Raw genomic sequence first — 23,909 nt, 5'->3', positions numbered from 1 at the left:
GGATACGTGCAGTCTCTTAGCTGACCCAGGAATTAAATATTCCAAGCTTAGACTGGGATGACAGATAGCAAGAAATACTCTTCTGTAATATGTACATCTCTGGTTTCTTGAAGAGACCTCAAAAGTCATGGAGTGGAACTCTAGTCAATTGCCAAAGTCTGGCCACAAGCCTTCTGTGTATCAAGCCACACATAACTACCAGGCTCTTCAAGAATGCCCTTGAGCTTTGGGGCAGAGTGGGGCATGGCATCAGAGCCCACAGTGACTCTGCAGATGGCTCTCATTTGTCCTTTGTGCTATAGTTTAGGGACACCGTCAGGACACAATTCAGAACCACAAAAGAAAACTGGCTTTATATTAAGATTTAGCTCCTGCAGCCCCAATTTCTTGACAGTTCAAAGACTTGCTTAAGAGAATTTCCACCAAATTTGACTGGTCTGAAGCCCAGAAGCCCAGATGCCATTTCTGTTTTAATCTCTGGGGCTAAATTCCTTTCCTGTTTCACCTACCAGGCTGGACAGTCACGGTGACCACAGCCGTGGACTGTTGCTTCGAAGAGTCTGTCACCATCAGCTGAAACGTATAATCTCCTTCCTCCATTGCAGACAAATGAAGGTATGGTGTCTTTACTCCCTAAGTCATAGCAAATACAGAAATGAAAAAAATAATAATAATATTAAAGAAGCAAAAGTAATCAGCATGACAGAATGAAAAACTAGTGATTTTACTAAATGTGGAGAGCCTGCTTTTAAAAAATATATACATGTCCCAGGAAAATGGGATCTAAAGTCCACAGTATATCCTCAGACACTGTTTAAAGAATATAAATTAATGTAGTCTTTTTGGAAGTCAATATGGCAGCATCCATTCAAATGTTAAAAGTACACACTCTTCAACCCAGCCTTTCTACTGAGTATCTACCCTAAAGAAAAGCCCACATGTGTAATAATGGAAGCTCGCCCATGGATGCTAACATACTGCCTATAGAAAAAAAAAGAAAAGGGAACAACCCAGACGATCAGCAAAAGAGAAACAGCCAAGCCCACCATGATACACTATGGGATGCTAGCTGCAAAGAAAGACGTTTAAAAGAATGAAGTAGATGTTCACACTAAAAAGTGGAAAGATATCAAAGATATAATATGAATCAAATAAAACTGCAACAATGGCTACAGGGTGGTAGATACTAATATATGTACTTTACACACATACAAACACAGAGAAGATTCTGGACACACACAGGTTAAACTCATCACAGTAATTATCTCATATAAAGGGACTTGGTTGAGGTCAAGGCGTGTTTCCGCTTTATCAGAATTTGAGTTTTTTTAACCACAGGAAATCAATCACGATCAAAAATAATTTTTTGTTATTTTCCCCCATATATTATCATCTCTCGAATTTTTCTTTTTGTGCATGTATTCTTTCTTTTTAATTTTTTTTGATGTACAGTTGATTTACAATGTTTCAGGTGTCTAGCAAAGTGAATCAGTTACACATACACATATTCTTTTTCAGATTCTTCTCCATTATAGTGTATTATAAGATATTGATTAGAGTTCAACACCTGCACTATACAGTGGGTCCTTGATGTAAAATAACTCTTTTAAATGCTAGGACAACAATACTTTTCAATAAGGCTGTTGTTTTTTCAGTTGAGTATACAGTAGTTTACCCTTGGACTATATCCTGCCAGGCTTCTCTGTCCATGGAATTCTCCCAGCAAGAATACTGGGTAGGTTGCCTTGCTCTCTCCAGGGGATCTTCCTGACCCAGGGATTGAAGCTGGGTCTCCTACATTGCAGGCAGATTCTTTACCATCTGAGCCACCAGGGAATCCCAATACAGTAGGTCCTTGATGTAAAATACATTTTTTAAATGTTGAGACAACAAAACTTTTCAATAAGGCATTTTTTTTTTTCAGTTTGAGTATACAGTAGTTCAACCTTGTTGCCTCCAGGTTAATACCCCTTTGGTTATTTTTGCTCCTTTGTTGGAAATATTCCCAGCTGTTGCCTGTGCTTAAAGTTTATGGCATCCTGGAAAGGATTTTTAAATTTAAGTCCTATCATAATGTATTTACGTTCACAGATCCTATGATTCTCTATAAATTTCTGTTCATGTGTTTCTTTTAGTTTTAAAGGAAAAAAAATTTTTTTTAATAATAGAAAATCAAGTATGTTATCACAAGGGGAGTTATTTGAAATACATTCTTTTAAGACTTTAAAAACGGGCTTTCCCCTACTTTGACTCAATAGAGCAAAGTACTTCTTTTTCTGGAAAGCTCTTAGAGAAAGTATAATTTCCAGTACATGACTCAAAATTAACATGGTTACAGGAATGCTACGCACACAGTTAAAAGGAAGCTTGCAGCAAATGGGAACTGAGCGGACAAATTTACTGAGAATTTTTAGTCTAAGTATAAAGGAGTCTGGTTTAAGAGCTTATCTTTGTGATTGTCCCAGTTCATAAAAAAAATTACTCCTTTCGACACCTTAATCAGTCAACCAAAAGCCAGCAGCATCCTTACTGTGGCTAATCTGAGAGTGTTTACAGGAAGTGGGCAGATGCACAGAGCAACGAGGTTAGCCCTGCAGTCCGGCACAAGTGACTTCCTGTGGATCCAGATCCCATAGACATGGATGCACTGCCCCATTAGCTCTGGGCACATCATTCTCAGAAATTAAGGGAAAGAAATTTTGAAATATTTTTTAAGTGAAAAAATGCAAAATAGTCCATCTTCTTGTTTGTATCCAAACTCCTCTGAATCTGAATTCTTCACCCAACAGCTGCAAACAGCATTTGCCACAACTCTCAGGTAGAGATGAACACTACATCACGTGCTCTCTAAGGGTAGCCAGAGGACTCACAGCTCTTTCAAGTTCCATGCATCCAATCGGTCATTTTTAATTCATCATAATCACAAAGCTCTTCCCAGAAAGATCAAAAAAGTAAAGTAGGTCAGTCTTCATGGACTGTCTGACTTCATCACAAACACTAACAAGAAATTTGTCTTGGACCGGTGAGATGGTGTTTGAAGAAGAAAAGGAAGGGAGCAATGTAAGGTACTATCTTTTTTTTCCATTAAACTCTTAAATAACAACATAACTTCAAAGGTACCAAGCTGGTTAGCAGCAATAAGTAAGCAGCTCACATACACGCATACAAATATAGCAACATTTCAAGGTTATTATAGACAGATACATTAGAGATTGGAACCAATCAAAAGGTAAATACAAAGAGATCTCAACAAGAGACCGCTGAATCTAGAGACGATAACATGCAATTTATAAAACGAGGAGGAACAAAATACACAGGAAATGTCTGATAATGAGGTTTAGACTAGATTACTTCTAATGTTTATCCTAATACGTACTAAAATAATATTTCTGTAGCAAATGTTGGGTCAGCCTTTTCCCAAACGAACCTCAAGGTCAAGTTTTCAACATTCAAGGTCGACATTTCAACTAGGACCTGCTTAGTTGCTATTCCGGGCTTACATAGAGTGAGTGAGGGAAAGCGACATAAATTTAGAAGATTTGTGAGTTTAGCTACTCTCCTGATGGTTATAATAGGCGACTTTATAAAACATGTTTTCCGAATTTAGCTTTCCCCTTGTACCAATATTTTAGATGGATGGATGGATGATGGACAAAAAGACAGACAGAAAGAAAAAGAGATAGTCTGAGAGACAGATGAACAGACAGCTAGAGAAATAGAAGTCTGAAGGCAGGATGGAGAACGCACCTGCATAGCCACCTCTTGGTTCTCACTCCCAGGCACCAGGGACCACTCATAGAGGACAATCTGGTGATCATCACTGCTCTGGTTTCCATTCAAAGTGATGGAGTTTTGGGGCAAAGTTATAGTCTGATTTGGTCCCGCATTGGCAACTGGTGGGTAGTCCACAGCGCTGCTGACTATTAGGGCTGCCGTTGTGGAGTTAGTGGCTCCATCTGAGTCTGTAACAGTCAACCTAGTGAAAGGACAGGAGGCTATTATACTGCATGAATATGCCAAATCTTAAGGCAAGTGGTCAGCTGAGTCTGCCTATGTATATTTCTCAGAACAGCTCAGAGCAGAAACTTGAAGATGAAGCTGAGGAAAGAAGAGACCTGAGGATATATTTTTTGCTGTTGATTTATTTTTAGCTAGCAATACAGTCACATGATAGGGTTTTCTTTTATGTGGATTTCTCATGATTCTTCTAGATGCTGGATGAAGAAAACAACCCTGGCCAACACAGAAGCCTCTCTCTATTACCTGAGATTCAGAATATATCAGTTTAAGTCCTGCTCTCAGGCCTGAACATGTAGAGGCAGAAAATCACTCACAAATTTCAGATACAAAGCCTTTTAAATTTTTTCATTCTTTCCTAGAGGACTAAGTATTAAGTGTTTTCAGGACACTCCTTGCAAAGCCATTTTAGAATTGCTGCTAAGTCACTTCAGTCGTGTCTGACCCTGTGCGACCCCGTACACGGCAGCCCACCAGGCTCCGCTGTCCCTGGGATTCTCCAGGCAAGAACACTGGAGTGGGTTGCCATTTCCTTCTCCAATGCATGAGAGTGAAAAGTGAAAGTGAAGTTGCTCAGTCGTGTCTTGACTTTTAGTGACCCCATGGACTGCAGCCTAGGCTCCTCCATCCATGGGATTTTCCAGGCAAGAGTACTGGAGTGGGCTGCCATTGCCTTCTCCAATTTTAGAATTAAGCACTTTCAGATACAAATGATACTCAACCTACACAAACAACAGAGAAAGAGCTGCACTGACCTCCTGTAGTAAACTCACTGGTGATGTGGCAACTGGATCAGTGAGATAAGGCCACTGTATCTTTCTGCAATAAAGATGTTAATTCAGGGTAGCAGTGCATGTTTAACAGGTATAAACAGGACTATGAGAATGAAGCTCTGGAAAGAATACAGGACATATTTGTAGCTAAGGTACTTACAGGGGGCCCAGGTATTCTGGGCCTCTAAGGAGATCAGCCCTGGGATTTCTTTGGAAGGAATGATGCTAAAGCTGAAACTCCAGTACTTTGGCCACCTCATGCGAAGAGTTGACTCACTGGAAAAGACTCTGATGCTGGGAGGGATTGGGGGCAGGAGGAGAAGGGGACGACCGAGGATAAGATGGCTGGATGGCATCACTGACTCGATGGACGTGAGTCTGAGTGAACTCCGCGAGTTGGTGATGGACAGGGAGGCCTGGCGTGCTGCGATTCATGGGGCCGCAAAGAGTCGGACACGACTGAGTGACTGAATTGAACTGAACTGAGCCCACATATTCCATACAACCAAGATCCAAACTCCAGTTCTCACTCTGACCGGAAACCAAACACCTAAGATCCTTCCTCCACAACCAAGTTTAGTCAGGATACATTCTGAGTCCTTAAATAAATGACTCGAAAATGACCCAAGATTCTACTCTAAGAAGTCATTAGTAGAAGAAAAAGAACAAAGTAAATCAAAAGTAAATAGAAGTAAATAAATAGTAAAGATAAGAACAGAAAAGAACAAATTAGAAAACAAGCAAATAGATTAAAGCAGTTCTAGTTAGGTTCTATGAGAAGATAAATAAAATTAACAAACCCCTTAATTAAACTAATCGAGAGAAAAAGAGAACATAAATCACCAATACTGGAAATGAAAAAGGGGTTATCATCACAGATCCTACAGACTTGAGAGGATAATATGAAGATATTATGAGCAACTTGATTCCAAAAAACATGATGATTTAGTAGGAATCCACAAAGTTGTTGAAAAATACAATTTACTAAAAACTGACACAGGAAAAAAACAGATAAACATCATTATTAATCAACTATATTCCAATATAAAACTTAAAAAAAGAAAAAGTTAAAAACAGAAAATCTAAATAGCCTTACATCTATTAAAGAAATCAAATTTATTATCAAAACTTTCCCAAGAAGAAAATTCCAGGCCCAGATGATCTTACTGGTTAATTCCATCAAACATTCAAGAAAAAAAAATGCCACCAGTTATTCATAAATAATTCAGAAAATAAAGGAGATGACCTTGTTTTATTTGGCCAGTATAATCCTCACACCAAACCTTAACAAAGACAAATGCAGAGGGAGAGAAAGACAGAAAAAAGCATAAACCAAATCTTTCATGAGGACATTTAATTTATTTTTATAAATATTTTATAAATATTTATAAAAATATTATCAACTTAAGCCCATGCTATATAAAAAGAATATCATGATAAAATAGGGCTTACTCCATAAATGTAAGGTTGACTTAACATTCAAAAATCTCACACAGTACATAAAACTAACTCAAAATAAATCACAGATTTAATATAAAACCCAGAAATACAAAAACTTAAAGAAAGAAACCAGGATCTTTGCAATTTGGGGAATAAACAACAGCTACCTAGATAGAACCCAAAAAGCATGAAACAGAAAAAAACTGATAGATTAGACAATCAAAATTTAAAACTTTTGCCCTTTAAAAGCTACCATTAAGAGAACAAAATTTCATATACTGGGAGGAAATATCAATAACACATATATAACATAAAGAACTTGTTTCAGAATGTATAAAAATTTTACAACTAAATAAGACAAACAATGTAATTTTTAAAATAGGAAAAAGATCTGAATGGAGCTGCACAAATGAAGTTACACAAATGGCCAAGAAACACCTACAATATGCTTAATATCATTAGTTATCAGGAAAATGCAAATTAAAACCATAATGAGATATCACCATCCATCAAAGTAGATAAAATTTAAAAGAATGATTACATCAAGTGTTGGTAAGGATGTGGAGGTTGAAAACTTCATATACTATGAGTGGGAATGTAAAATAATATACTCACTTTGGGAAAGAGCTTGGAAATTTCTTAAAATGTTGAACAAACTCAACACAGGACCTAATTCTTCCATTGGTGGGTATTTACCCCAGAAAAATGAAAATATATGTCCACAAAAGACTTATATGCAAATGTTCACGGCAGCTTTATTTATAATAGTTCAAAGCTAAAAAACCCCAGAGTCCATACTAGATGAAAGGATAAGCAAACTGTGGTATATCCATACATTGGAATAGTACTCAGCAATTAAATAGAACATGCTATTGATAGAGACAACAGCATGGATGAATATCAAAATCATTCGCTGAGTGAAAGAAACCAAACAAAGAGGAGCACATATTGTACAATTCCACTTATATGAAATTCTAGAAAGTTTGGGATAATTTAAAGTGGCAGAGAGCAAGCCAGTGGTTGCCCAGAGACAGGGACGGAGGGAGGAAGGGATCGCCAAGGGGCATGAGAAAACTCTGGGGATGATGGAAATGTTTATTATCTTGATTCTGACAACGATGCAACAGGTATATACATATGTCAAAACTCATCAAATTTTATATCTTAAATATGTGCAGTTTATTATACTTTAGCTATACCTTAAAAGTTATAAAAAGATAAATAGATAAATCATATAACTCTGCCTCACACTGACTCAGAAGATAGAAACTTTCTTTCATGTTTCTCAACACAGCAAAATAGGTGCCATCCCATACTGTTAATGACAACCAAATCCAGACACTTGTAGTTTATATTACTGATCAGAGTACAAAGTGGTTGCCAACCAAAACCCCCGACAAAACCAAATCTGCCCTGTCTCCTGATGAAAATGAAAAGATGCGTCAATTTAAGGAAAGAGTCAAATGATCAGTGCTGGAAACTGAGCCCACTTGCCTGAAAGTATAGTTCCCAGGAACAAGGTTAGACAGATGTAAGACCGCGGAATCAGCTGAGGTCTTCTCTTCTCGGGAGGGCCCATTAACTTCTTCCCAGTGATAACTCACGATTTTAGTATCATCTGTACTTTCTAGAAAGATTGAAAAATACATGAAAACTAGAATTAAATACAAGGATATTAAAACATCAATTTCATGATTAATATCATTGGGTGTTTAAATTTGTATTTATTTGAAATTATTTAATTGCAAAGATTTCAATGGCCATATAATATGTGTTAAAAGGAAGATTTCTTCTTCTCTCTAAATTATCATCATGATTTTTCTCCCAGATTTCCACCAGATTTGAGTCAGGGTGTCTCCACTCAGTTGTGAATTTAAATGGCACAGTGACAGGCACTATTGCTTTTTTTTTTTCTTTAACTCACTTTAACTACAGTACATGATATCTTACTGATAATTTAAGTAAGTATATGACTGACAGATTCATAAAGAATTGAGAGGTGCTTCTATATAATTACAAAACACCTTTTACCACCCTAATCATTAAGTGTAAATCCAGAGAAAGACTGTACCCTCCATGAAAACCTCCCACCTCTACTTCAAAACAGAATAAACAAAATGTACTATGCAGAATAACAGTAATTTAGACCTAGAAGGGAGCCAGTTTCATCTCACTCATTTATGAAAACAAACTTCCATGTGACAGATTAATCCTGAACAGTTTCCTATAACCAAGCTACACTGAATTAGAGGAATCAAGACATAATGCATTCTCTCATAAATATTTTCATTTAAAATGTGCTTTATTTTCATGTTGCTAAGGGGGCAATATAGACATTTATATTGGAATAGATGCAAAAGACTGTGTCAATGTGATTTGTAGATATTTCCGTATCTGTGCAGACTTGGAGCAACACTAGTGACTGACAGGTACTCTTCTCCTAGGAACCAAGGCAAGTATTCTTCACTCTCCGGATTTGCTATTACCTTTGTGATTTGACAGACATAAATGCAAATACCAGTAACACTGATACTGTTGAACATATTTTGAATACAGTGTCAAACACAGGATATATTTTCATCTATTCTCATTTGCCTGGACCCACGAAGTTACACTGGGGCCCTTCCACATAGGCTAATTGAAGGAATGAACTCTGAATTAAATGAACAAAACTCTACCTGCCCGCACTAAAGACACCCCTTCTACCATTTGTTAAAAGTGACTTTCCAAAGGCTCATCACATAGACCGCATCGAAAGGAGAGTCTTTCCTAATTGCTTTAATTCCCATGCAATAGCTAGGCCCTAAAGGACTTTTCTCATAGACAAATGAGACATAACTGAAGGGAAACTCAGCCCAAGGCAGAGAAGTTGTGCTAAAGCAGCTGAAGGACTTGAATATACAGACAGATGCCCATCTATTAAGTCCTCTCAGCTTCAGCAGAGAGTTCCCATTACATTTCATGGTTCATGGGGCCAGACCCCCGACATGGGGCAGGGTACCCACGGCTGCCGTCGATGAGAGCCACTGTCAATGGCAGGGAGAGCTCCTGTCTCTCGGGAGAAGCGATTGCCGTGGGAGGCAGGTTGACTCTTCCGGCTGTGAGACAGAAAAAAATGACAAGGACTGAGTCACGTTGTGTTCTGTACACACCATCCCCTAAATAAACCATCTGACTTTCAAACACACTGGTCATCAATATCCTGTCCAGACGGTGTTTACCCTACAGGGCTTGAGTGTGCAGAGGGCTTGTTAATGTTTTGGGATGTTTCCATACATTTTAGGAGCATGTCTGCGGGTTTAGATTTTTGCACAAAAACCCCAGGTTCAATGAACACGTGTAATAACAACCAAGGCATTGGTGACAGAGTTTGAGCAGCAGCTACAGAAGAGGAGCCCTGGAGTATGGTTCCAGCTCCTATGATTAACTGGATCTTCAATCTTTGACTGAAGGCTCCCTCATCACCCCTGAGGTAGAAGCTGGAGCGGGGGTTGGCACCCAGTTGGTCCACTGCCCTTCTGTCCAGTGGAGGGGATGGAGGAGGTTCAAGACCACACCACGCTCCATGCACAGAGCCAGAGCTGTGCCCACCCTGACAAAGGGCCACTGTTTCTAACTCACACAACCGCACTGACCTATGGGCTCGTGGTGGCCTGAAAGGACCAGGGGGCTTGAAAGCCCATGGCATGCATTTTCCTCGACCCGTGAGGCGCTCAGTTAAATGTATTTGAAAAGCCCTTTCACCTAAGGTCAAGCTGAGTCACAGTGAACCAAGGTAGAAGAGTGTCAGATGGAGGAGGCTAAGGCACAGACAATTTGCCACTGACTTGAGGCTTCCCTGGTGGCTCAGATGGTAAAGAATCTGCCTGCAATGCAGGAGACCCAGATTCGATCCCTGGGTGGGGAAGATCCCCTGGAGATGGGAATGGCAACCCACTCCAGTATTCTTGCCTGGAGAATCCCATGGACAGAGGAGCCTGGCAGGCTATAGTCCATGGGGTCACAAAGAGTCGGACAAGACTTAGTGACTAACACTTAAGAAGAGAAAGCAACAAGCTTGCAACCCTTTACAGCAGTGTCAATTAAGTACTAAGAACTATACTAAGAAAGCAGAAAGGAAAAAAAAACCAATGTCATCTTTGCATGGTCTCTACAATGGTGTCCAATGTAAAAGTAAATAATATATTACCGTGTAGTTCAAGCACCAAAAGGCGAGGGAGACCTGTACCACAGGAGGATATTCTCTTCCACAAGCTTACCTGGCTTCACGGTGACATTTACAAATCCCTCTCCAAAGGCATTTTCACCAGAAACCGCTACTTTGAAGGCATAACGTCCTACTGACAACTGCAAGATAAAGAAAAGTTACACCAGCAAATGTGCAAACAACAGGATGGGTCCACTGCCTGGAAGATCCTTAAATATTCCAGAAGCTGTTCTCCGGAAGTCAGCACAGAACGGAGGCTTGGGACCTAGGGACACACTGCCACGTCTGAAGCCTGTACTCTAGAACACTGACAATCAGCTGGGAAGGACTTCAGCTTCATCACAGACGTTCACAGGCCTTACAGAGGCATTAGTGAGATGGACCAGCCAAGGGCGGGCATTCGCAAAGTTGTATGTATGGGAATCCTGCATTTTTACCAAGCTGGTGGGTCAGCTGTCTGTGGTCCAGGTGCCAATCTTTGAGAAACAGCGCTCAGTGACAAGGGGACGGTGATGCTAACTTGTGTTGTACCCGTAGCTGTGCGGTCTCAGAAATGAAGACAACATAATCGTCTATGGCCCTCTAAAATGAGGACATGTTTCCTCCTGTGATGGCTTACATCTTGGAGCAATATTTGGTAGTCAAACCATTTGTGAACTGGAATGAATTTTTGGCAATCCTAGAATTGTGCCTAAGAATCAGAGATGACCAGAGCGTCTCTGACACTGCAAAAGGGGCAAGGGTTGGAACACAGGCTTTAACCTCACTACAGAGACCCACATCAGCCTGGGCAACCAGCCTTCTTTCCCAGACTGATATGCCAAGTAAGTCAAACGAAGAAAAAGTTCCTGAAAGCCCCTTTATTCATATCTACCTGTCTGCCTACATGCTTGAAATATAATTCATTAATGTGTGTGCTCAGTTGCCCAGTCACGTCCAACTCTCTGTGGCCCCAGGACTGTAGCCCACCAGGCTCCTCTGTCCATAGCTCTTCTTTTAATCTTAACCATAACAGAGACTTCTGGGTTCAACAGCTAAGAAGATAACACCTGAATTTTTAGGTACGCTGTCAATTACAACCAGTCACCAGTTACTTACTTGAGAGACATTAAGAGCCTGCGTGTGTCTCTGTTTTATTTCTCCTTGGTAGTCTTCAGGGTGGCTTATTAAACTCCATTCATAGCTGTAAGTTGTTTCTGAGAGCCAAAGAGAAGTATGGGTAGTTATAAATTCTTAGAAGTCACTATAATCTGGGCAGAGGAAAGAAAGTGAGAGTCTTCAATCTCTTAGCAGAAATTAACTTAGGCATGTTGAACCCAACTTTCAAATATCATCCAAGTAAGGAATAATAAGGTTTATGTACCTTTTGAATGTAAAATTTCTTTATTATAAGAACACATAAATTATAAAAATTGAGAAAATTAGAAAGGTTTTTTTTTTTTAAAAAAAAAAAGGGCCCCAATTTCATTGTTTGCACTTGATGGCTTTCCTTCTGGACTGCTACACCTGCCTATACAATATAAATTTTAACATAATATAATCCACTGTGCTATGGATTTTTTTCTCCTTTATTTTTCTCCTTTTAATAAAAAGCAAGAAGATTTTAATTCATCTGTTGTAGGGGTTTATATAAGGACGTAAGAACAGATTAAACCTCTATATGTTAAGATGAACCTATCTTCTACTTTGTGATACTAGTCATTAAGGCATGATGTACTTCAGCTGAAACGAATAAATTAAAAACACCAAGTATTATCATTTTTGCCTAAATTTTGATCCATGTGTGACAGGGAGAAACGAATAAAGGAGCTAACCTGAATGAGAAATATTCGAACGCCAGAGGAATGAATATATTTTGAGAAAGAATGTATTTGACAGGTCACAAGGTCAAATGTTTGCTGAACAGCAGAGTGCTGGACCAGTAGGAGAAAGAGCATTTTAAACAACACGTTTTTGAACAGCTGTCATCACTACAGTGTCTGCAAACAAACCTGTGTGCACGTGCGACCTCCCTCAGCCGACAGGAGAATCGCTCCAGGTTCTGCGGGCTGTGTGTGCTAAGTCGCATCAGTCGTGTCCAGACTCTATGGACTGTAGCCTGCCAGGCTCCTCTGTCCATGGGATTCTTCAGGCAAGAACACTGGAATGGGGTGCCATTCCCTTCTCCAGGAGATCTTTCTAACTCAGGGATCGAACCTGTGTCTCTTATGTCTCTCGAACAGGGAGGTGGGTTCTTAACCATTAGTGCCACCTGGGAAGCTCTCTTATTACAAGTAAAAAGCAAGCATATGGAAACCTCTCCTGTTCTAAGATTATCACTCTGTTTTGCATCATTGGAAATGTAGGACTTGGGACTTCACTGGTGATCCAATAATTAAGAATCTGCCTTGCAATGCAGGGGACATGGGTTCGATCCCTGGTCAGCGAACTAAGGTCCCACATGCCGCAGAGAAACCAAGCCCAAGCAAAGCAACGACTGAGCCTGCGCATTCTGGAGTCCATGAGCAATAGCTGCAAAGCTCATGCACCCCAACAAAGATCCTGTGTACTGAAACTAAGGCCCAATGCAGCCAAATAAATAGATAAGTATTTTTTAAAAACGTAACTCTCGACTTAAAAAAAAAAAAAGAAAATGCATGACTTTTTATTCTGACCAATTAAAGGAAATGTACTGGATTTAATTCCTATCCTCTTACTCCGTTTTAAACTATTTCAACAAACTTTAAAGCTTATGATTATCAAAGCCTCAAGAGTGACATTTCCAGGTTGTGAAAAGGAATCCAAGTTGTAAAAACCCAGTAAAGACTCCTTAAGAACACACCAGCTAATGGGCCCTCTACGGATCCCAGTGTGTTAGTCTCTTAGTCGTCTCCGACTCTTTGCAACCCCATGGACTGTAGCCTGTCAGACTTCTCTGTCCATGGAATTCTCCAGGCAAGAATACTGGAGTAGGTAGCCATTCCCTTCTCCAGGGGATCTTCCAGACCCAGGGATGGAACCTGTGTCTCCTCCAGAGTAGGCAGATTTTTTAATCTCGTGAGCCACCAGGGAAGCCCAGTGTCCCAGAAAGAAAGAAAAGTGAAGTCTCTCAGTCGCGTCCGACTCTTTGCGACCCTATGGACTGTAGCCTGCCAGGCTCCTCCATCCGTGGAATTTTCCAGGCAAGAATACTGGAGTGGGTTGCCATTTCCTTCTCCAGGGGATCTTCCCGACCCAGGCATCGAACCCGGCTCTCTCCACACTACAGTCTGAGCCACCAGGGAAACCCACTGGTCCCAGAGGAAAGTCACACTCTCACCTGCAGGTGGCGCTGGCACAACAGAAGCCTTCAGTTCAACTTCATCTGCTGGTGAAGTTATGACTAGGTTCTGGCCAGCAGACACCATGAGCTGTTTCACTGAAAGTTAATTAGAAATTGTCCATTTCATCATATACTTTAATGATGCTACATTACTGTCCTATAATAGATTTTTTAAGTATCCATGAAATAAAATAACACACTTCTGTAGTAGTTCTTCATCTGACTTTATCAAAGATACTTTTTCCCCTCTGACTAGTAACTGAACTGTACCCCATATTAGGCTTCACGGTAGATTTCATCAATTTAAAACTGTCTATGTGAGTAGGCACTGTGGGGAAAATAATGCCTCAGGTTGACTGAGCAAGGTGTCAGTGACAAGAGTTGTGAGAAACAGGTGGGATACTGTGGGTCAGGTCTATTTTTCCCTCTTACCACCAGCTTTGCTTGACTCTCTAGTAGGTGCTATTTTTAGCCATAAAAAGATGGAGTATAATCATAAGCGTTTCTGAATCATTATTCATACACCACTCAGTTCTTCTGATAGTAACCTCATGCACTGCTGCAATGGCCTTGCTCTTGGAACATTTCCAAGAGAAAATAAATCCAGGCAACCTCAATGCTAAAAAGGCTATTTTAACTCAAGCAGTAGGCACATCCACTCTCACTAAATCAGCATTCAGAACAATGGTTCCTTGCTCTATAGCCAAGATTACACTGATACATTCAATTGACTAGACTCAACAGGACATCAGCCTCACTCGTAAAACACAATTGAGATAGGTCAAGATATCACACAGAGAAAAGCAAAGACTAAAAAAAGAGGCTGAGTGCTCTCTAGAGGTCCCAGCTACTTGGAGATGTTAGAGGGACATGTGGCTCATTTAAATCCACGTTTCTCCTCCTGGTCTGTATCCAGTCCCTTGAGTGCCTTCCTAGACCAGCTATAGAGGGTTTGCTGCCCTCTCTGGCTCCTCTTCCCCGTCACTGACTCTTTGTAAGAAAGATCAGCAATTGTGAACTAAGAAAGGACACTGGTTCCAACCCCTCACTTTAGAAATTGAGCCCTAGAAAGGCAATATGAGTTGCCCAAGGTTATGTGGATCACCAGCAACAGATATTTAACTAATTTAAATGTATTCATTTCAACAGTCGCTTATTTACCAGACTGAACACTGCCAAGGGCTTTAAAATGATCAATTCATTTCATCCTCTAAGCTCGCTAAGCAATAGATGCTATTAGAACCCAAGGATGCTAATTCCCAGGCCAGTTTCCTTTTCATTACAGTACTATCCAGCATTTCCTCCAGCATGTCCTTCTCTCTACTGAAGCTCAGGATCAAAGTAAATAACCAAAGAAGACAGTGAAAGTGAAAATAGCTGAGTCATGTCTGACTCTTTGCATCCCCTATACAGTCCATGGAATTCTCCAGGCCAGAATACAGAGTGGGTAGCTGTTCCCTTCTCCAGGGGATCTTCCCAACCCAAGGATCAAACCCAGGTCTCCCACATTGCAGGCAGATTCTGTACCAGCTGAGCCACCAGGGAAGCCCAAGAATACTGGAGTGGGTAGCCTATCCCTTTTCCAGCGGATCTTCCTGACCCAGGAATTGAACCAGGGTTTCCTGCATTACAGGCAGGTTCTTTACCAACTGGGCTACCAGGGAAGCCCAAAAGAAGAGAGGGTAATCCTGAAAGGATATCACCCACAGAAAGGCTCAGGAAACATGACAAAAGTCTCTAGTAACTTCTTGAGTATTAAATCTAATGGGAGCTTTTCAGTCGCTCTATAACACACAGCCCCCTCATCACTTGGCTTCCAACGTGGAGCCCGCTCCTCTCTCCTTCCGTCAGTCCACATCTGCTCGCTCGCTCCTACCTGTCAACCATGACCACCTGGTCAGCTCCGTAGGCTCCTTCTGCTCTCCCAGCTCCTAATTCAACGACAAGCCCAGTGTTCCACCCCTCAGGCCTCTCCCCCCTGGACAGCCTTCATCGATCACCTCTCCACCAGTGACATCTAGCCCTTTATCTTCAGCCCAACTACTCAGCTAATTTTCAGTTCCAGGTATTTATATACCTCAGCGTTCTCTCTGCTCCCATAGCAGCCTCTCACAGCATATTGTATGAGATCCTGTATTGCCATAATGTTTGCCATACTGTTTGCCATATGTATCAAACCATCTATGTATCTGTTAGACTGGTCCTCTAGATCAGAGACTCATGGAGGGAAAAGACAATATCTATTCATTTTTTAAAATTCCCAGTGCCTAGCACTATTTCTGGCAAACAACAGATGCTCAACAATGTGCGCAGAGGGAATGAGCAAACTTTAAAAGTTGTCGCTACTATGAATATACTATTCATAGTATACAAATATAAAATATAGTGTGAACACAGCATGTGTTCAGCACATTTCTTCCAGGTGAATTTTTTAACTTACCTGTCCTGGGAGCAGTGGGAGCAGATCTGAGCTGCTCAGATGGGATGGTGCTGGTGGGAAGGGTTGGAATGCTATGCTCTGTGCTCCACGGGGTGACTGTGAGAACCAGGCTCTTCTCCACAGTGGTGGGGCTGACCTCCAGGCTGGCTGGAGGAGGATCATGGGATGGCATTAGGACCTAGGCGATCAATTACAAGGATAAGTTGATAGAGGGGAAACAAGGTTAAATACAGCCAGGTCAGTAAAAGTCAGGCTAATAAGACAGGGGACCCAAAGGGGGAAGTTGGAGTGCAAAACCCACAGGAAGAAAAGCTGTAACTCAAACATTAACTGGAGAATGGGGCACTGGTATTTACTGAAAAGGGACTCACTTTTGCAGTTCACTTAGCCACATAAAAGGTGAAATGTGTTAATACTTAGTGGTGGGGGAAAAGAACACGGTTAACCTGTGATACTTAATATTTTAATGAAAGTCTTAAAGTGTTTAAGACAATTACAAGGACAGAAAAATACGGAAACTTTGAAAAGAAACATATACCAAAGTGGGGAAAAAAAAAAAAAACCCACTTCTGATAATATCACTACTTAAAAGGCTGTTTAGCAATTTTTAATGCTTGAGATTATAATACAGTCAGTTAAATCCAGCTTTCCTTATTCTAATCTAAGCACTGATATCTTAAATAACATTCTTCTTTTTTTAAAAAAAGAAGTCTTAATTGGTTTATGTTCCTTTATCTTCTGATGTGCCCTCTTGCACCTTGAAATACACTAAATTCTCCCATGACCTGTCCTCCAGTCACTGTATTGCCAGCTGCCTTTGGCTTCCCCTGATCAACTCGCTCACTGCATCTCACCGAGTCCTGGTCTTTCCCAAGCGAGCACCCTCTGGACTCTCAACTGTTCTCCCCACAGGGCAGCCTCCGTGTCTACCTCCCTGAGCTTCTGCTCTTAGCCCTTGAACCTTCCCTCTGCCTCGGTATGTCTTCTCTCCCAAAGGTTCCCACTCTTTTCACCTGTGTTGTTCATGGAAAGTTCCATACAGTTTATGTCCTCTCCTTGGTACCTCGCTCCCCCGATCCAACTGATTCATGTCACTAGTGAGTTTCTAGCAACCTCAGAACCTGTTGGGTCTTGAAGAAACTGCAGGGGGTTGAGAATACATCATCCCCAAATAAGACACTCTGGCAAACTGATTATTTTGAATTAAAGGCACTTGGAAAACCGTCAGTGTAAAAAGAACACTCTGACCCTCCTCTGTCCCCCTGAAAGCAAGAGGCAAATCTCCATGGGAAAGGGACCTTTCCTTTCAAGGATTATCTACAACTTAAAGCAGCTCAAAAAAATTTAACTGGGACTGTTGGGGGAAATTTGTATTTTAGTGGAAAATAAAGCATTGTACCAGGAGGATAGAAGGTAACCTTTCCACCAGAGAGAAGAAATCTAGGGCTGAGAAGGCTGAATAAACAAACCTTGTGTTAAAACAACAGGCCCAAAATAGAGTCACTTATGCCAAGTCCCTAAAGCAAGACTTACAGTTTCAGCTCTCCCGGAAAATGAAGCTTAAACCAGTCAATCAGGAATAATCTTAAGGTAATCTGCTTGATAAACTCCCACTGTCCCTTAAAGGAAAGTAACCTTGCAATAGTCAACCCACTTGCCTGCCTTGTATAATTTCCTTGTTTCCAACTCCCTTCTGCCTAAAAATGTCTTTCATTTTGTACAGCTCCTCGAAACTCCTTTCTATCTGCTATACTGGATGCTGCCTGATTTGAATGCATATATATTTGTTCAAACTCTTAATAATGTTAATATGCTTCAGCTTAATTTTTTAACAGATACGTATCTTAAACATATTTTGTCACCAATTTACTACCCCAAGCCGAAACCTCTTTGGCTTGTCAATTCTTCACAGATTTATTGTTTCTCCTGTTAATCAGGAGGAGAAAAAAAAAAAAAACTTAGAAGAAAAAATTTTTTCTGCTCCTACAAAACCTACCACAAGAGATTTGCAAAGCCTCTGTCTATACATGCTGCATTTTATGGGCTGGCTTCAAAACGTCTAAAAAACCCTCATTCATCTTAGATACCAGCAGAGGCATCTAAATTATCACTAGGTGGCTGACTTGTGAAGGCAAAAGAACTATTTGCTCTTTTAAACAGTCTGGTCACAAGAGCCCAACAGAGGAATAAGATGTTAGGTCTGGAAGGTTCTGAGAGCCATCTTTCTTGCCAATACCTTAATAGGTGCCCTTAAGAGGAAACTTCTTGTGTCCTCCACCTAATGAGGCTGTGTTGTTTAGTTGCTAAGTCGTGCCCAACTCTTGGTGACCCCATGGACTGTAGCCTGTCAGACTCCTCTGTACAGGGCATTTTCCGGGCAGGAGTACTGGAGTGGGTGGCCATTTCCTTCTCCAGGGGATCTTCCCTGATCCAGGGAGGCGCCTCCTGCACCACTGAGCCTGGCTCCAAAGTCAACTCAGCCACCCCCATCACACACACACCAGCCACACCCACCTCTTTCCCAGAGCTGTTGCCAGCTTGCCCGTGGAGCTGAGAAGTCTCTCTCTCCAGTTCTTCTCCTGGAGGTGGGGCAGTGACCAAAGGAAGCAACAACCTCTCTGGAGAGGTTTTCGGGGCCGGGGTCCATGCTGACTCATTTGGCTTATGGAGCTCTGGGTCCTCCAGCTGCTTCTCCGCTGGTGCTGCGAGGCTGTCTCCAGCAGAGGAGTTGAAACCTCCGTCACCTCCGGGCAGCAAGCCCCAGTCCCTGTACTCTGCACTGCCCCGGGGCTCCTGCTTGCTGACAGGCTGGAAGAGGTTCTGCTCCAGCTCCCTGTAGTCATCTGAGTACTCAGACATGTCCAGGCCCCGATCTTTGCCCAGGAAGGGCAGGTCCTTTCTGATATCCTCAGGTAAGTCCCCCCAGATTCCCGACGGGGCGCCCCTGTTCAGCATCACCTCCCCGTAGTGTAGCAGCGGTGCGGGCCTCTGGGCGGGCCTGAGCACAAAGGTCAGGTAAGACCTGATGGAACCCATCTTCTTGGGCTCGCAGCTCTCTTTGTGCGGGCAGCTCACCAGGTAGCAGCGGCCCTCAAACCACCAAGCCAGGTCGCAGCTGGGTAGGTCACAGCAGGCGGATGTGCAGTCCCCCAAGGGGGTGGTCTGAGGCACCGGCATGATTTTGCTAGTTTCCAAGTTAGGAGAGATGATGGCATTGGAATATGTCCTCCCCTCACTGCACTGTGTCCAGGCACAACCTGCAAACACGCCAGCCACCAATAAGGAAACATGGCAGGTCACTTCTGGCAAGCAAATAAACCACCAGCATCTCCTACAGGAAGTCCCCTGCCTTATCGTACAGCCCACCCATCAACACCCTCATCTGTACACCTGTCCTCGCACCCTTCTACCCCAACCCATCCATCCATAGAGTCTTCCATGCGTCCATCTAACCTTCCATCTTCTCTCTTTATATGGTGCTTCTCCACTTAGTGAAGAGAAGCGTTCTTTTCTACGCGTGTATTGCTTTTACACTCTTTGTAACATTTTGTTCCTCGCCCCAAATCCAGTTATAAAGGTTTACTTTAGGAACAATGTCATATTGTTGTTGCTGTTAACTGAATTTTTAAACATCTCAGCTTATTCTGATAACAGGGAATTATCAAAAGAAAGAAACACTCATCCTAAATATAGGTCTAGAACAACTAGCTTTAAGCCGATTCTAAATAATGAACCACAAACGTTGCCAACTGGCAAATCAGTAGGCAGAAGAGTGGTGCTACCTAAGTGTGATCTGCAGACACAGCGGGGCAGGCCACAAACTCTGGGACCAGCCCACGGCATGGTAAGAGAATCTGGGGCTTTTAGAAAACTTGGTAGCAATTTGTCATTCCCTGGCACCCAAGGACAAAATCACTTTTCTCCTTTTTTATGTTGTAAAACAAAGCAGACATTGGAATCTAAAAAATGGTACAAATGAACCTATCTACAAAACAGAATCAGAGAGGTAGAAAACAAACACAGTTACCAAGCAGGGGAAGGGAGGGAGGGATACACTGAGAGGCTGGTGTTGACATATACATAATTAACATATATAAAATAGATAACTATTAAGAACCTACTGTATGGCACAAGGAACTCTACTCAACACTCTGTAATGACCTATGTGGCAATAAAATCTAAAGAAAGAGGGTATATATGTATAACTGGTTCATTCTGCTGAACAGCAGACACTAACACAACATTGTAAATCAACTACACTCCAACAAAAATCAATTAATTAGAAAAAATAAAGAATGTTGCCCACCATTCGGTTCTACAAGGATGAAGTCATTGCCCACTGCAGTCACTGACAGACAGTGTACCCAGAAAGGAATTCAGGATGAAAAGCAGGATGAGGCACTCTGTGCTTTGGAAAAACAGGCCCTTAGATAGTTGGACACATGTCTCAGGAAGAATTCTAATGAGCCCAGATTCTTACATCTTTCCGTACATAGAAAAGCACTAAAATCGTCAGCAGAGATACCTGTTCCTTGTGACTAGCAGCAGCGGTGTACCAGGAGGTGTGCTTGGCGGCATGCATTCTCTTGCCCCAAATAGTATACACACGGGCTTCTTCTCCCCAGTTTTTCAGAGCAGTTCCCTCAGAGCTACTGAGATGTTGTTGCCTGGGCTATAGTCCTCAGGAAGGTCCCTGAATAAAATTGAAACCTACAGCTCTTGCATTGAGTGTTTTTCTTTCAGTAGACAACTTGTTGATATCTTACCAAAGAGTCTGTCTGTGGTAGATTGGAAATAAAAACAAATTGGTCCCTTATCACATATAGTTCCAGGAATGCAGTTCTGCTGAACTCTGAAGAGCAAAAGATCTTTCTAGTGAGTGCTCATCATTGATCATTCTCTTAATAACTGTTACATTTTTCATAATGACAATTAGAGATGACTTCTAACTGGAGGTAAGATAAATGGTTAAACACAGTACAAGAATTCATGTCGTTTGGGACTTCCCTGGCAGTCTGTTGGCAGGGATGCAAGTTCGATCCCTGGTCAGGGAGCTAAGACCCAACATGTCTCCCAGCCAAAAAATCAAAACATGAATGAGAAGCAACATTCTAACAAATCCAACACAGACTTTAAAAAATGGTCCACATCAACATAAGAATCATTTCTTTTTTTCACCTGTATACACATCATCACCATTATAAATTTTTAAGAATCATTCAGTACCAAATATTGACTCAATAGGAAAGTCTAACTGGTCTTATCCAATAAGAATTAGACATAAATATGTATCTTTCCCAGTAAATAAGCAGGCAAACTGCTTTACTTCAACTGAAATGATATTTTCTCAAACCAAATCTATTTTTTTAATCACTTTAATAGTTTTAGCCTTTTGTTTTCTAAAGAAAAGCTTAATCTTTTATCAGATATGGAGAGCGGGAAAATACTCTGTGCTGAACATGACAAAATAGTATATAACCTTTATAATCAAGGTCAAGAGATGATAAAGGGGATAAAATAGGTAGATAAATCTACAACTCCCAGCCCTACTCTCAAAAATACTGTCTTTGCTTGTAAAGACATCACTACATCCCTTTAAATGAAGCAGCCTTTAAATGAAGACCCAAGCTAGAAATTTCTTTCAAACACAAATGGCAGGATACATTTTATTTCCCTTGAACAACTGTTGGGTCACTTCCTTTTGAAAAATATGATTCATAAGAACTATCATGTTTCACTTCTGGCTTTGGACACCAGAAGCTTAAAAGTCAACGTGTAAAACTGTGTCAAAGAAATCATTAAACAGGAAAAAGGCTGTGACCCTGGAACAAGCAAATTGTTCCATGTGGTTGAGAAGCTTGGCAGAAGTCTTCAACACAAAACTTAAAAGCAGTTTTCCCCCAGGTTGCCGGTGGTGGTCTCTATAAGCCTCTAGGGCAGATCATCATTTTGTTCTGCAAAAAATCACCTGAATGGGCTGTTTATCTAGATAAATATACTTTAAGAGTGGATCTGAATAGTAAACAAAGAAGTTTGAGAAGTTGAGTATCGCAACAACTAAACCATCTATTAGACTCACTCAAGAAAGTTCTTGAAGAAACAGGAGAACACTCATAGGTTTGTTCCCTCTACAAAGCCCCAGTCCAATCCATGAACATAGTAAGCACTCCACGGGTATTGACAAATCAACAAAATCAATGGTTAGCATCTTGTCAAAGGTAAAGAGGACAGAGAGAAAAGACAGACAAGCCCTAAATAACATTACTGGGGCTCAATTAACTCAGGAATTTTGAATAAATGAAAAACACTCCATAAGAAAATGACAAAAAGCAGTGAAAAGGCAGGGGTTTTAGAGAAAAAAAAGAGCTCAGACATTAATGACAGCACTTTCCAGAGTACATCAAGCATGGGATAAAGGGTCATTTTGCCTTTTATACTAAGCAGTGGTAAGGTTAATAAGATGGACGTTTGGCATGAGGAGAGTAATATGCAGGCAATGGTAAAGCTTTCCTGACTGTAGTATTTCCTCAAGTGGCTCTTGTACGACCTAAAACTGTGCTTCTTAAAATTTAGATGCTTCAGGCTCCTAAGTCACACCCACTAGGAGTTCTGATTCAGTAGGTCTGGATGGGGCCTAAGAAGACACATTTTAACAAGGGTCACTCCCAGGTAAACCTCAGTGTGTTTTTACTATATTGTGACAAACCCTGGATATTAAATCAGTTTCCCTAGCCATATCTCCATCCTCAGTCTTCAGTAAGTTTAAAGGGGTCTGGCTGGCCTAGCTGGGGCATGGATCACCAGAGCTGATGCTGATCAAGGATTTTATGCCATGGTGTGACCAAAATAAGTAAACAGACTATATGAAAATAAAGATTTAAGATTAAAAAAAAGCCTGTTATTTGCTTTCTTAAAAAGATCTACTATGCGGTTCTTTGAAATAAATACATGAAGTTTTCCTAGTATATACGAAATATGATTTTCTTTTCCCCAAAATAGTCGTGACAAAAGTTAAATGCCTGTTTCCAGAAACCACTTATGCATGAGGCCTTCCTTTTTATATGTGAAATAAGTCTGTTGGAAAGCAAACACACAGCACCTCCATCTCAGGTTGATCTGAGTTGCTTAAGTCAGAGAGGAAGTTCAAGCGTGAGGCTGGTGTCTCCAGGGTAACGGTTTCCTACCTGTAAAGGTCACCAGCAGCAGCAATGAAGTGAGTGCACCTGTGGGGGGTGCCATTCTGCCTCACACAGCGGGTGCAGGCAGGCTTCCTGGACAGGCTTGAGAGGTCTTTGCTGCGGGCTTCCTTTGTGCTTCTTATTTGGCCTCAGAACTTCAAAGGAAAACCAGGAAAGAGGAAGGAAGAAAAAAATAGGTAAATGCAGAAACACACACAGTTCTATCGTTTGCTCATGGCAAGGGGAAGCCTCTGGTGGGAACAGCCCAAGGTCACAGTGGGGTTCAGGGCAGGACACCCCTAGGTGTGCCACTCTGGCATGTGGATTATTTCAAGATGAAAACAACAAACTCCAAAGGACTCGGGATGAAATTCTGTCCGTCCCTCTAACTGCCGAAAAGGATTTAGACACAGGACCTGTTTGAGGAAGGCAGCTATCACCACGAATGAAGGCAGTATAATATGAGCTAGGCGTGGCAGACATGGAGGAACCTAGCAAAGTCTGCTTGTTAAAACGCCTCTCTGCATCCCACTATCTCCTTAGGACACAGAAA

The 23,909-nt window shown here is 41.4% G+C and overlaps 1 protein-coding gene across 1 annotated transcript in view; it reads right to left on the bottom strand.

The window, feature by feature from the left end:
* The window catches only part of KIAA0319 (KIAA0319 ortholog), a 44,037-nt gene extending 20,546 nt beyond the window's left edge, over positions 1–23,491 (bottom strand). The window contains exons 1-10 of the mRNA XM_018061654.1: positions 23,363–23,491; positions 18,693–19,435; positions 16,179–16,356; positions 13,736–13,834; positions 11,536–11,633; positions 10,490–10,577; positions 9,236–9,328; positions 7,725–7,857; positions 3,748–3,976; positions 510–633 (exon numbers count right to left, since the gene is read on the bottom strand). Coding sequence (XP_017917143.1) covers positions 510–633; positions 3,748–3,976; positions 7,725–7,857; positions 9,236–9,328; positions 10,490–10,577; positions 11,536–11,633; positions 13,736–13,834; positions 16,179–16,356; positions 18,693–19,435; positions 23,363–23,417 — 1,840 coding nt within the window. The 5' untranslated portion in view covers positions 23,418–23,491. The remainder of the gene's footprint in view (positions 1–509; positions 634–3,747; positions 3,977–7,724; positions 7,858–9,235; positions 9,329–10,489; positions 10,578–11,535; positions 11,634–13,735; positions 13,835–16,178; positions 16,357–18,692; positions 19,436–23,362) is intronic.

The sequence above is a fragment of the Capra hircus genome, chromosome 18 (genome assembly GCF_001704415.2).
Source record: "Capra hircus breed San Clemente chromosome 18, ASM170441v1, whole genome shotgun sequence".
In the NCBI taxonomy this organism is placed as follows: Eukaryota; Metazoa; Chordata; class Mammalia; order Artiodactyla; family Bovidae; genus Capra; species Capra hircus.
Note: the sequence above shows the minus strand (reverse complement) of the source record. Positions and strands in the feature narration are given on the sequence as shown.